The sequence below is a fragment of the Dipodomys spectabilis genome, unplaced genomic scaffold (genome assembly GCF_019054845.1).
Source record: "Dipodomys spectabilis isolate Male_0828 unplaced genomic scaffold, ASM1905484v1 ptg000001l, whole genome shotgun sequence".
In the NCBI taxonomy this organism is placed as follows: domain Eukaryota; kingdom Metazoa; phylum Chordata; class Mammalia; order Rodentia; family Heteromyidae; genus Dipodomys; species Dipodomys spectabilis.
Window position 1 is genome coordinate 8254903 of NW_024870678.1, and position 15364 is coordinate 8270266.

The window sequence follows — 15364 nt, forward strand, 5'->3', positions numbered from 1 at the left end:
TAAAGATTGGTTAAAACATATGGTATAGGTTTTTCTGCTGAAATTCTATGGAGCATAAAATTTAGGTGTAAGTTGGTTAATAAAAATCAGTTTTATATAATCCACAAGCAGTATAATGAAAGACTATATGCTAATATCTAAGACATTGTTAAAATATTTCACTTATTCCATATACAATACTTTTAGCCATTTCTTCCCAACATACAATTTCATGGTTATTATAATGTATGTCTGTAAACCTCTGAACTATACTATAACTGGACACTTAAGGCATATCAGAGTTGCTTCCTCTATTTTTTTTTTTTGGTCTGTTGTGGGACTTGAACTCAGGGTCTGAGTGCTGTCTCTGAGCCTCTTTGTTCTCAAGGCTAGTGCTCTACCACTTGAGCCACAGCACCACTTCTGGCTTTTGAGTGGTTAATTGGAAATAAGAGTCTCACAGGAACTTTTCTGCCCAGACTGGCTTCAAACCACAATCCTCAGATCTCAGCCTCCTGAGTAGCTAGGATTACAGGCGTGAGCTACTGGCACCCCACAATTGCTTCCTCTTTTTATGAAAAAGCTGACTTTTCCCACAGAACGACAAAGGATAAATTATACTGAAGCTTATTGATTTAGATAGCTATTGGATTAATTACCCAAATGAGAAGAGTAAATGGAAACCATTGCATACCTCTTTCCTTATAGCCTGTTTTTATAAACCCCATGGAGTTACTATCATTTGAATGTAAATTGAAGCTAAGCTTCCTTAAAGTTCTGGAATTCAATGTTTACTGACTATTTTTACTTGTAACTATTAAATCAGAAAAATTATCACTGAAACATCATCATTCATGTGTGTGTGGCATTTTGGTCATGTCTACCTTCCTTTCTACCCTCTCTTAACCTTCTCACTCTCTTCTTCCCCTTTGATCTTCCCTTATTCTTCCTAAAAATCTTTCTTTGTTTCCTCATTTGAGAGAAAACAAGCAATGCTTGTCTTTCTGTGTCTGGTTTATTTAATATGACCTCCAGTTCCATGACATAATTCCATTCTTCTTTCTAGCTGGCTATCATTTGTGCCTCTAGTTTCTCAATTTAATCAATAATTTGAAAAATTTACCAGCCTTATTTCTGTCAAACAAAGCAAAGAGAAGGCAGCGTGGTGGTATCCAGCTATAATCCCAGCACTCTGGAGGCAGAGGCTGAGCAGAAGGACTGTGAGTCAGAAGCCAGCCTGGACTATGTGCATAGTGAAATTCTAACTCAATTTCTTAAGTAAAATATTAAAATAAAAGTGAAAAATCTGAAAGTGTTCAATGATGCAATGTAGGCTACAGTCGTGGATTTAAAAGCTCTGCAGATCTCCTCTACCAAAATTTCTACCTTTTGTTTTCACCCCACAATAGAGAATTTTTTGCATTATGTTGATGATTATAAATGAAAACTTCTCCTTAAGGAAACCAGGAAAGCCAAGAACCAAACATTGGTAGACGAGTCCACTGGTATTACTAATACACTGACCTCATTTACTTTTTCTAAAAAGTGTCTGTTCTCAATGAGAGAACATGATACAATTTGAATAGAGTACTCAAACCACCCTCATTCTAATTTACATAATGTATTGTTTTAAACCATCCTAAAAAGTCACCACAAACACACAGCCAGCGAGATTGTTTGGTGCCGATATTATATGCCCAACCTCACCATGAACATTTTGATTACAGGTACAGCATATGCTTGACACACCACCGAACACCAGCTGGGTCCCGCTTCCTCCGGGAAGTTCCAGCTGGCTTACGGGAAGCCATCCGTCCAGAGCGAAGATTTCCTTTGGGCCACCAGCGAGTCAGAAAAGTGAGGGTCTCTCATGGTTCACTAGATCTCTGTGGTCGCCAGGCAGATACATGTTTTGAGTCAGGGGTGTAAGTGGGCACAGTGTGACATTTCCCCACCGGCTTGTTCTTTTGGTGTCCTCTAAAGTGACTTGTTCCCTTAGGACACAATTTGCAGCCTTCTCCTCGCTTGACTTTACCATTGTTTTAGATGATAAAATCTTCCGTTTTGCACAACTACCAGGAGTTCACAGCTGCCTCTTTTGACCTAAGGTAATTTAAACATATTTCTTTCTTTGCCTTCTCAAAAAAAAAAAGTGGCTTAATGGGACTTTGAATTTTTTTCCTGTCACAAAAATTCGTAAGGTTTTTGTCAAAAGAGATTTGAAATACCACATGAAATGATGTACTCACATCCCTCACCACCACCTCCAAATACCTGAATTACATAAATAAAACATTACATAAGAAGTACTTTGCTACAATTTATGGGAGGTAAATTTAACAAGAGCTGGCTCACTGTAAGAAAATTCAACTTATCTTTCTCTGATCCTTTTATTCTATACAGGGAGAGAAATTTATGTCAGTTAAAAAAATCTATTACTGCTTCTCATAACTGAATCCATTATTTTTCCCCATGCTCCATCAGGGTAAAAACAAGAATAATAGATTGCTTTGACAGAACCTTGAACATAAATGTCCCCAAGAATCCGACACAGTAAGTTAAATGAGTTTCAGGTGGTATTAAAACAAGAAAGGATAACCTTCTTTTTATATTTCAAAACCAGATCCTATTTAAAAATTTATTTTCACTACTTACCACAGAAAGACAAATTATTGAGTGGTTGAATTTGCACAATAAAATGAGAATGTTTCGGTTCATTTCTACCTATGCCCAAGTGGAACTGAACCCAAAGACATGAACTCAGGGAAAGGAGCTATTTTCTGTTAAGTTTTGCTAAATTTTAACTAACCTACTCCTTGAGTACATTAGACAATATAACTTAAATAAATAAATGAAGTCATCTTTTAAGTCATCAAGTGATTGAAAATATTAATATTGATCTTACTTTACAGATATTCTTGCTTCTATAAGTGGTTCTATAATTGTTAGCTCCACAAACCCATTGTAGTATCACGTCTTCAGCAAAGTTTCTCTATGTACTCACCTACCAGCCTAATATATAAGGGGGTGTGGGGTGATAGACACACAGACAGATATATCTGCACATAGATTAATTCTAATAATTAGTTTATCTCAGATGATTTTCTTATGGACATCTCTCCAGCAATTAATCTCTAATTTTATTCAGCTAAACTAACACACCAACTAATCTCCAGGGAAGACAATACATTCCCATGTTCAATGTCAGACCTAGTTCTTCTAAGCCACTCAACATCCATATGAAATGTGTTATTAGTCCAGAGTGGACATGTGACCCACACAGAAAAAGAATCATGGAGATTAAGAGTGAAATTTCCATCTAGCTTTAGCAAAGCGAGAAGATAATAAAGAGCCCTAGTTGCTGCTGGCACTCTGGTATAAACATTGAGAATAAGGATCATGTGGAGGTTTGGGGTAACATTATTGAGGGTTAATGGTATTAAACCTGGCACCTTCCTTACCTCTTGTCCCTGAGTTTTAAAAAGTTTACAAATTGGTTTCTTGCTTATTCATAGACATATTCTTCTCAAAGAAAAATAAGGGAATACACTCAAAACAATCTGTTTTCTCATGGCTTGTTCATTCTAATTGCTATGAACCACATCTTTGAACATACATTTGACTTTGAAACTAACTTGGAGAAGTCTTGTTATTCTTCTAATGCAGCAGAGAATTTGATATACCCTTTGCTTAAGAAGGCAGTAACATTGTTACGAAGGTTAACACAAATTTAAGATAGCTAAAAACGTTCATCTAGGAGTCAAGTTTATATTTATAACCTAGTTCAGACATGATCCCTAGCCTCTAGATCTGAAAAGAGCTTGACTTGCCTTGTGATCTATTTAAAAGTGGCTTAGGTACCAATTTTAAAAATGACTTAGAAGGCTGTAGCAATACTACTCTTACCTTGTTTTGCTTAATGACTTTAATACCTACTTCTCACACCTTGTGGGCTATTGGGTGTCTGTCACATATTTCTGTACATAATAATTCAACAGCTTTGCAACCTGATTCTTAACATTAAGAGATTAAAACTAATACAGATGATTCTCAAATGACACATACTGAGGTATAGAAAAATTCCATCATTTCCTTCTAAAAAACGAGAACAATTTTAATTCTTTTTCTCAACAGCTGCTTCATTTTTTTTATGCATAAGAAAAATATGTGCAATTACTTCAAGTACAATCAAGTCATTTAACATGGCTTTCCCATCATTGTAGTTACAGGATATTTTAAAAGAGAGGGGGGAAAAAATCTCAAAGCACAGGTCCTGCTGTGCAGCAATGCAATCAAATTCCTTCATAATAACAGCTTGATGGGATTCAGCAATCTAAGGAATAATGAATAACCACTCTAATCAGTAAACAGAAAAATGCTACAACAGTCACCATGTAAAAATTGACTATCATCTGTTGATTCTCTTGATCGGCATTTCAAACAATAAATAGAAATGTAAGGATCTTTTAAGAAGAAAAATAACCTCATTAAGTGTGTTAGATTTTGCCAGGCAGTTTGAGAAAATGATAAACCACCTTCTACTGCTCTGTAGTGTTTCCCAGTCAATAAAATATACATATAATCTTTTGTGAAATACATGGCCAAATTTGTCCTTTTACCCACATATGTCAAGATAAACGGGTATTGTGATTGGCTGATAACATTGTGTCTCTGGACTGATTATTTGATTTTTTTGCTTCCATCAATGTTCATCTTATGAAGTTATTTGTATCAGAATATGAAGAGTCTGTTTCAAAATAGTCCTCAAGTTTCCAATGCAGTGTCTCAAAGGTAGGTCTTTCTTTAGGCTCTGAATTCCAGCACTCCAACATGATACTATAGAATTGCTGTGGACAACTAGCTGGTTGTGGGAGTCTGTAGTTGTGACCTAACATCTGGATTACTTGAGCACCTGTCATACCTGAAAGCAATATAGAATAGAATGAACAAAAACAAGCAAAAGATTAGTCTTCAGTTCATAAGCACCAATACACTAGATTGCAAAGCAAATCAATTTCCTGGGCAAGATGATGGGAATCTACCTTCCAATTCCCAGTTTGCAGAGATTAAACTAAATCCTGCAGCAAGTTATGTCTGTCTACAAGAGCGCAATTCAAGAGCAAAGGAGAAGGAAGCAATAAGCCACCTCATTAATGTAAATTGTCATCATCAAATTTTATCCCTCAAGCCCTCATGGGCACCGAGTCTGGTCAGCTTCATCACTCTGCCCTCTAAGTCTAGGAAAAACAGCTCAAGGCACACCTAAGGAAGTGACCTACAGCAGAAAGGCTCACTTCGGAATTCATTACTCACCACTATAAGGCATTTTGCCATAAGTAATGATTTCATAAAGCAAGATTCCAAATGACCACACATCGGACTTAATGCTGAATTTATTAGTACGAATGGCTTCAGGGGCAGTCCACTTCACTGGCAGCTTGATTTCATGTTTAGATTCATAGATGTCTTCATTATCTACCTGTTAATGCATGAAAGAGTCGATCCAAGTTAAAGTACTGCTGGGGATTTTTGTTGTTGTTGTTTGTTTTTTGCTTCCTTCATTCATTTAAAGTTTCATGTTAAATTTTAGAGGGAAAAATATCCAAAATGATCTTAGATCAATTGATGATTATAGTAGCTAATTCTGAGTCACACAGGTAAGGTTGAAAAATGTGGGAATGGCATTAATAAAATATTATTTGACAGCCTACTATGTGCTAAGATCAGCCCTGGAAGGACTATTCTATTATATTGGGAGATCTCATATAAGATGCTTTACAAATGATGCTTAGAAATTTAGTAAAAGAAAAGGAAGCGAAGTCTGGTGTTATTTTAATTTACTGGTGATATTGAAGAGCCAGTGGCTTTGATAATTACAAAATAACCACTTGCTAATGCTGAAAAAATAGAATTCAAATGATTCAAACTAATAGATCAACTCACTAGGGTTTTAATTAGCTTACCAAAAGGAGCGTTGATGAGTATGTGAGGATCAAAAGAGAATCTTTTATTTGTTGTACTTCATGTCCCATATCCATATTTTTAGGAGTATAATATGGAGATTTAAAAGTAAATCCAGAGATAAATACCTAATATTATGCTTCTGTGTTAGTATATTTTGGACTCATGTCACAAAATAGGTTGAGGAAGGGGAATTTAAAAGTTGGTGGCTGTAGCCAGCACCCTGGCTCATGTCTGAAATTCCAGATACTCAGGATACAGAGAGCAGAAGGATCATGGTTCCAGGCCAGCCTAGGTCAAAAGTTAGTAAGACCCTCAATTCAACAAGTAAGCTGGGCTCTCTCATTCCAGCTATATAGAAGACATAAGTGGGAAGATCACAGGCCAGGCAAGTCTAGGCAAAAATAAAATGAAACAAAAAGAAACAAAGCGTAACAAAAAAGTAGGAGCCTTCCTAAAAATAGCTAAAACAAAAATGTTCTGGATGAATGGCTAAAATCTTAGCCCAACCTAACAAGGATAGGGTCCTGAGTTCAAACCAGAGGATTGCCACCCCCCAGACTTGTAGAATTCTGGCAACAGGTAGATTAGTTGGGCAAAGAGTAAGCAACAGTAGGTTCTGTAATCATATAAAGTATGTTGCTTTTGTAAACGAAAAATACAGGAAGAAATATTGGTAGTAAATGAAAAGGCAGACAATAAATTCAAGCACACAATTACACATTTACAACTCAAGTATATCATTATTTTCTGTGTTTTTCTTCCCTATGTTGAAGGAATTGGAACAGACAGATAGACTATAAGTCTTGAGCTTGAAGTGTTCTGTGAACTAGGGACTTGGAAAAATGGTGTTTTGAAGAATAACTCAGGGTAGTGTATATATATACATGTGTGTGTGTGTGTGTGTGTGTGTGTGTGTGTGTGTGTGTGTGTGTGTGTGTCTTAGAGTCTGAATGTAAACCTAGTACACAAACGAATTAAAACAAAATCAAATCTACCTTAAAAACTCTTGCAAGTCCAAAATCTGCTACTTTGTAGATATTATGTTCACCAACAAGGACATTTCTGGCAGCAAGATCTCTGTGGATATAGTTCTGAGACTCCAAATAGGCCATCCCCGAAGCAACCTGGGCCGCCATGTCTACCTGTTGAGGCAAATGGATTTTTGTCCCAGCATCATCTAAGCAATAAGAGAAAACAAAAGAGAATGACATTGGAAAATATTTAGACTACTGGATGAATTCTGGGACTTTTGATGAATGATCCGTGGTACTGATCTGAGAAAGGAGAAAAGATATCCTGCGATCAAAACACAACTACCATTATCTGAAAGAGTCAAGTTATTGCTATTTTTCAATATCACAAGTCACTGACTCATAGCCACTTAGCTGCTTCTAGATTGCTTTGATTTCTTTGAAACATGGAACAGTTTGCTTTATTCATTGGATCCATCTTCTTGTTGACTGATCCAATAAAGACAGCTTTTTCTTTAAATCTAGCTCACTAATAAAAATAAAGGATGTATCAGTCATTATAAAATGTGCATATTGCATTTGAACTAATAACCTTAGTAAATCTGTATTTGCTTGCTTGCTTTTTTTCTGGTCCTGGGGCTTAAACGTGGGGCCTGGACCCTGTCCCTGAGCCTAAGGCTTGTACTCTACCACTTGAGCCACAGCGCCACTTTTTACTTTTTCTGAGTACGTTATTGGAGATAATAGTCTCATAAATGTTCTTGCTCAGGCTGGCTTCAAACCACAGTCCTCAGATCTCAACCTCCTGAGTAGCTAGGATTACAAGCTTAAGCCACTGGCACACAGCTTATTTAATTGCTTTCTTAAACAGTTATTGTTAGAACAGCTTGTGCATCTTTTTAGGTATAGACATATCTTAAATAGGCATTTAATATATTGCTTATTGTGTATAGCTAAGTATAGAAAATTTACATAGTAGGATCCGTTACATGATTAGTAAAAGAAGTCAATGCTGGGCTGAGAAGGTGGCTCAGTGGTGGAGTGCTTGCCTTGCATGCATGAGGCCCTGGGTTCGATTCCTCAGCACCACCACATAAGCAGAAAAAAAAAAGCCGGAAGTGGTGCTGTGGCTCAAGTAGTAGAGCGCTAACCTTGAGCTGATGAGCTGAGGGACAGAGCCCAGGCCCAGAGTTCAGGCCCACGACCGGACCCCCCCCCCCAAAAAAAGAAGAAGTCAATGCTACTTTGTGGTAACTTTCTGAAATAACATCAGTTATTCCTGGGTTTTATTAATCTGCCATATTATTAGTAGTATCTTCTAAATTTATGAAGAATTTTTTAAAGTTTCACATAAATTTCAAATATTATATCTTTTTCTGAATAAACCAAATATTACTGCAAGGTCCATTGAACTTGTCATGAAGTTTAGACATAAGCTCTGACTTGAGAGAAAGCAATTATAAAGGAATTCAGAATTGTGATTTGAAGATGGAATGTCAGACTTAATATCAAGTCCAAAGTTTTCTCTCTCTCTCTCTCTCTCTCTCTCTCTCTCTCTCTGTGTGTGTGTGTGTGTGTGTGTGTGTGTGTGTTTATGCTAGACCTGAGATTAGATTGAAATCAGGACCCAGGCAATGAATCTGAGCCACAGTTCTACCTCTGATTTTTTTTTTTTTTTTTTTTTTTTTTTTTGGTGATTAACGGGAGCTAAGAGTCTCTTATGGACTCTCCCTCTCAGGCTAGTTTCAAAAGGTGATCCTCAGATCTTTGCCTCCTGAGTAGCTAGGATTGTATAGGCATGAGCCACTGGTGCCAGGCTCTTTGTTTGTTTGTGACCATAGGTAATATCCTTAATATATTTCTTTCTCAGTTGGTCCTCATCTGTACATTGACAATACTAGCCTATAGAATTAGCCATTAAAATGAAAATCAAGCCACTTAAAACAATATCTGGTGCCTAGAAGTTGTCAATAGATTATAGCTGTTAATTTTGTCATTGTTCCTAAGCAAGATGAAATCATTCAAGCCTTGTTAAGCTAGGGATCCATATAAATTATCCCTATGGAAGTGGCTAAAAAAACTCAAGTGTACTGTCCACATCTTATATGAATGTATACAACTATAGAAATAAATTTCTATAAACAACTATAGATATAGATATAAATTTATGAGCAGGAGTTAAAACATAAAAAGTAGAGTTCAGTCCCAGAAGTTACAGATTCATAAGAAATAGATTCATGAGGAAAATAGAATTGTAAGAAAACTGAGGAGATCGGAAGTAGTGCTGTGGCTCAAGCAGTAGAGTGTTCACCTCGAGTTGAAGAGCTCAAGGACAGTGCTCAAGCCCAGAGTTCAAGCCCCAGGACCAACAGCAACAACAACAAAAAAGAAAACTAAGGAGAGTCAGCTAGAATCATTAGAAGAATCTACTGTAATGAGTCAATGGCTTCAAGGAAGAGAAAATTGTTATAGTTGTCGAATTTCATCTATCAATTCAGAAAGACAGGACTATAAGGCAACTGATGAAGATAATGTAAGAGGAATCATTGGTGGCTATGGTGACAAGAGTCATTTTACTAAACACAATGTAGAAGATGTTGAGAGCTGGATACAAGTCTAGAGAAGAGGGAAAATTCCAAAACCTTTACCAAAAAGAGAAGAGAATAAAATCTGGTACAAATAAAAGTAATGCTGAAGGAAAAGAATTCCCAGAAAATGAAGCACCAGTGAGGAGCTGTGATTGGTAAAGAATGCAAAGGTCATGTTCTTTTTTTTTTTTTTTTTTTTTTTGTCAGGTCGTGGGGCCTGAACTCTGGGCCTGGGCGCTGTCCCTCAGCTCTTCAGCTCAAGGCTAGCGCTCTACCACTTGAGCCACAGCGCCACTTCCGGCTTTTTCTGCTTATGTGGTGCTGAGGAATCAAACCCAGGGCCCCATGCATGTAAGGCAAGCACTCTACCATTGAGCCACCTTCCCAGCCCAAATCTTTTTTTTTTTTTTTGGTCAGTCCTGGGGCTTGAACTCTGGGCCTGGTCATGGTCCCTCAGCTCTTCAGCTCAAGGCTAGTGCTTTACCACTTGAGCCACAGCACCACTTCTGGTCATGTTCTAATTCTTGATTTTGGCACTGGCTGCACAGTACTGTACTTGTTCGCTTTATAACTGCATTTTAAACTCTACTACATGATTTATGCCTATTCTACATACATGCTATCTTTCCCATTATGGAATAAAACAAACAGAGCTGAGAGAAATTTTAAAAAGGAAAACTTTAAATACAGAGTGTGCTGTTGCATATGTGCATATATTATTTGGAAGGCAAGCAACATATTCAAATAGGCTGTGAGGTGAATCTAACCAAGTGCTCACAATCCTGTTGTCTGTGTGTGTGTGTGTGTATGTGTGCGCGCATGTGTGTGTTTGGTAAAGCATTTTAAAGCATTTGCCTTGCATATGCAAGGTCTGCAGGGGCAATTTACCACTGACCTGAATCCCTAGCCCATGATTTTGGGGAACATATCTCTGTAGCTCAGTCTGGCTTAAACTTTATATATACAAGTTTAGAGTTATGAGAAGAGAATATTGTAATGAGTTTCCAGATTCCTGACCATAGCAACCATTATATTTATAAATATAATTTATAAATAACTATAAATATATTATGCATAAACATATACAGCTTATGAATATATATAATGTATGTATATGTACAGCCCAGATTGGTCTTAAACTCAAGATCCTCCTTCTCCACTTCTCAAGTGTTGGGATTATAGGCAGGAACCACCATTCCCATCTTCCTTTTGTCTTTTATATCCTTTTGCCCTGGAAACACACAGAAAACTACATTACCCAACTCTCTCTGCAGTTAAGTTGGACCCTGTCATGAATTCTGATCAATACAATATATACAGAAACTAAAAACTAAATATGTGACTTCCATGTCCAATGCTTAAGATTTCCTACATCTCTGTGGCTAGAGCTAGAATTTCACATTAGTAGTGCTTCATGATGAAGCCTAAATCCCAATATCAGACAGGAGACAACCTAAAAGTTTAGCCCACAAAAAACTAATGCTTTTTGTGTGCTAATTTACTAAGACTTCCCAATTGTATGTCATGGCATAGCAATTTCTTTTGATACAAAATGTTCTCAATAAGAAAAGAAACATATGGGAATTAAGGCAAGTTGGTTACTAAACAGAAACTTCCAAATGCTCTCATAATGCCTCTCCCCTGACACTCATAATCCTCCTAAACCTCCTTCTGCGAGGCTGGGTTGGGCCATTTGACAAATAAATATGGCAGAAGTGATGAGATCTTAGAGTGATCACGTCTAAGATTAAATTCTGAAAAACTGTGGTAACTCTGATGCTCTCCATTCTATTTCATTTTATTGCTTGCTCACTTGCAAGTTGCCATGTTTCTACTTCCCAATGTAGCAAGAACCATAGGCCTTCTCCAGAAAAGGATGGACCTCCTCAATCCAATAGCCCAGGGTGAATCGGTTCCTGCCAGCAATCATATAGGTGAGTTTGGAAGTGGACCAACTCCCTTAGCCTTCATAACTGGAGCACATGCCAACATCTTGCCCACAGTCTCATGAGATTCTAGACTATACAACAGGTCTCTGGATTCCTGACCATAGCAACCATGAGATACTAAATGCGAGCTATTTTGAAGCAATAGGCAACTAATGCAATTGATGTTAGGAAAATAGCATCAGTGCTATCTATGAGGTTAAAAGCATGAACTATGGAGCCCAACTTCCATCTTAAATAAGTTGCTGATGCTCTCTATACCTCAGGGCCTTCAACTATAAAGTAGTTAACAATTCTTAACTCTTAAGGTAGTCAGAAAAATTCACAAGTTAATATTTATAAAGGACTTAGAAAAATGCCTGCTGTGTCAGTAGCCATGTAACCATGTAACATGGTTTTCAAAAAAAAATCTATATGTTCCTCTCTCACCACTGTCCCATACATTTGATTTCAGTTAAATTACTAAATTTGATACTGAGGATAAGTGTATGAAGTATTGTTTACTCTATTTCATAGGATTCCCTATTTCTCTTAAGAGTAGACAATAGGTTGTACAGTTGAGATTCAAATCCATGTATATTTGAAGCTGAAATTTTATGTTCCCAAAACTCTTTTATTTCCCCTCCCTAAACTTACCCCACATATAACCAGTAAGCACTCAGAAGTCAGAGGACAACCACGGTTATTTAGGTGGAGTCAGCTGAAGGGTATCTCAATAGAAATAACATACTTGTCTACTTCAGTCAGTCTAAATCAACTGTCCTGAAGAATGAGGAACACCCTGCTGAGACTTGATTTATGAAAATAGAAAATGTTTTATGTTCTTTAAGGAATACTTTAATGCATACATATGGTAGATGTTCTATAGGTATTTATTGAGGAAAAAAATCTAACCACATGAAAGAGGATATAGATATTTATCCTTTCTAAATTTCAGTTTGAAATACCTGTCATCAATTATCCTCAGTGTTAAAGTTTTCTGTTGTTGTTGTTTAGGGGAGATCTCTCCAATTTCAGAGAACAATATTACAAAGGGAAACTCAGCTAAGCTTAGAGGTTACAAAAACTGTTTTATAAAAATATGTGTGTTACTTCAAATACCAAATACAACATATAATCCTATTACAGTAGATCTAAAAAGATTTTTACTGGCAGGCAGCATACTGGAGAAAATTGTGTATTATACACATGCTATTGTGAACAGGGCAGTAGTTTTAAAAGTACAAAACAACCTCAGAAGATACATGTAACACAACCATCATAGATCCCAGTATAAATGTTCACAAACCTGTGAAACTTTGTATCTGCACCAAAATAATGAGAAAAATAAAAATACTCAACTTTCAATTATAAAAATTGTCTTCCAATTTAATGATGTGTAAACTTATGGGCTACTTAAGTATGACAGATTCATGTCAAGATCATTTGATTAAATTTACACCTTTTGATTGAAAGGGGATAGTATACAGTAAGTATATATTCATTAACCTTTCTGGTTGCTAGGTATTATTACAAATGAAGGCCTTAGGAAACTTGTCAAGGTAACTAAACTCAGAAAATGAAATAGTTCAGAGTCAGCCCCTGATAAAACCACATCAAAAAAACATACAAATGCTCAATGCCAGAAAGTTTTTCAGACTACTAAATGGGATCTCTTCAAGCTAATACCAAGAGTCTCAAACTAATTTGTCTCCAAATCCCAATCTTATGAGGTCTGGTATGGTCTCAACTACTCAGTCCATCAACACATATCTAATGCACTCATTCCATATGCCAGACACTGCTCTACCACGTTGACACTTTCTGCCTTCTGTAGAATTGTATTTAGAAGATATTAAAAATAAGCTAAATAAATAAGTCATGCAATATAAAAAATTGACTATCCAGGAGAAAAAATACTAAAAGAATAGAAAAGTATGAGGATCATGAGAAGCTTGAGTTTTCAAATTTGACAGGTGATCAGTGAAGAACTCACCAAGATGGAAGTGTCAAAGACTTTCAGGAAATGAGAAGTCAGCATGTGGATAAACAGCATGGGGGAATAAAACAAGCAAAAAAACAAAAACAAAAACAAAAGCACAGACCTCAAGGCAGAAGAGTGACTGGAGGGTAAAAGGAATAGGAAAGAAAGTACCAAGTAACAAGAGGAATGTTGCAGGAGATAAGGCCAAAAACTAATACAGAGCCCAGACAAGACTTTCTGAGTTAAACAGATATAAGAACCAATGAGCTATGAACTGTGTGTTCTTTTGAAGAGTCACAATCCTCGTTGCTCTCACTAAGTTTCTTATGTCCCCATCATCTGATTATGAGCTAAGCAAAAGATAGCTCATTACTATCCCCTTTAAAGTGCTATGAAATTTGAACATGTTCTATTTAATACTGCTCCTTGTTACCTGGGTTGTTATAATACAACTTGTATATAAAATAGTTTCCCCAAAGAAATAAAAGGAGAACCAGTGAGAGTCTTTGAAGGTTTCAACCTGAGAAGGGGCAAGCTAATCTGTATTTTAATTATATTTCTCTATTATGCTTTTTTAAAAAATGACCAAAAAGGAGGAGGAGAATTAATGGTATTCACTAAACATTACATTGGAAATGAACTTTACAATTTGGAGGAAGGAAGTTGGGGGGAGGAAAAAATGAGGGAGGAGGTAACACTGTTCAAAAAGAAATGTATGCATTATCCTACCTATGTATCTGTAACCCCTGTACATAAACCTTACAGTAAAAAAAAAAGACAGACTAATAAAGATGCTATTACCAAACCTAATGTAGCCAGTGATGGCTAGAACCCAGGTAGAACATTGAGAAAGGTAAATAATTAAAATAGCAAAAATAATAAACACTGGATATGTTTGAAAAGAAATAAATAAAAGGTATGTTTGGTTAGATATGGGATACAGATGTAGAAATGACACGAAGGTCAAGTGAGTATTGACATCGTCGAAGAAAGAAATACTGGAAAAGTAGCAAATCACTAGGAAAATCAGAAGATCAGTTCTTGGCATATCCTTGTGAGTTCTCTTCAGTAGGACTTCAAATGATCATACTTTCTTAACCCACTTGATTGCATTTACCCAAACAAAAAAGACACAGCAATGACCTAGATCACTTCTAGTCAGAAGCTTCCAGAGTCAAGATGAAACCAGTCCCATCCTCTTCTTCTCAACGGTGATCAATAAAGTGTAGCCACCAGGCAACCAATTTTACACATGGAAAATGAGGACAAAACACTTGTCAGGTGGAGTCCCTAGAGTCTGGAGGCTACTGCCATAGCTACATCTTCCAAACTGACTCAGCATCCAAGTGGAGATTGTGGGTCTACCAGCAGCAGAGTATATTATTCAGTGGCAAGGAATAAAATTGGGGCCTCCTTAATACATTTAAGTAATGACACTGGCTGAAGTGAACAGGAGAACAGAATACGCTTGGAAAGATTCCCGGAGAGTTCAAAATTAGTAGGAGAAAAACAAAGGAGGGGGTAAAAATGCTTGACAAGAAATGTACTCATTACCTTACTCATGTAACTGTAAGCCCTCTGTACAGCATCTTTATAATAAAGTAATTTTTAAAAGAAGTATACACAAATTGAGAACTGATCCGAAAAGGAAGATTGAAAACCAGGTAAAACAAGTAAGCTAATTGCTTCTGTTAGGTCTGAAAACCGCAAGTTGATCATGTATTTAATGTCCATATTATATGTGAGCTTTACAAAGCACATTGTTAGATATGATACCCAGTCACTCTTGTACTTTGGGGAATAAGACAAAAGCAGTCCATAGCTGAAGGTAGTCTTTCTGTGGCAGGTGACATCTTCTCAAATGTATTGAATGTATTCAATATACTGAATTAAAAAAGAGATCTAAGTGTATTTTGGTTTTTTATGATGTAAGTATATTTTGGCTTTTTATGG

The 15364-nt window shown here is 36.6% G+C and overlaps 1 protein-coding gene across 1 annotated transcript in view; it reads right to left on the bottom strand.

The window, feature by feature from the left end:
* Positions 1-2286: 2286 nt before the first annotated feature.
* The window catches only part of Frk (fyn related Src family tyrosine kinase), an 84230-nt gene continuing 71152 nt past the window's right edge, over positions 2287-15364 (bottom strand). The window contains exons 6-8 of the mRNA XM_042669804.1: positions 6939-7120; positions 5293-5458; positions 2287-4900 (exon numbers count right to left, since the gene is read on the bottom strand). Of these exons, the coding sequence (XP_042525738.1) occupies positions 4689-4900; positions 5293-5458; positions 6939-7120 (560 nt within the window). The 3' untranslated portion in view covers positions 2287-4688. The remainder of the gene's footprint in view (positions 4901-5292; positions 5459-6938; positions 7121-15364) is intronic.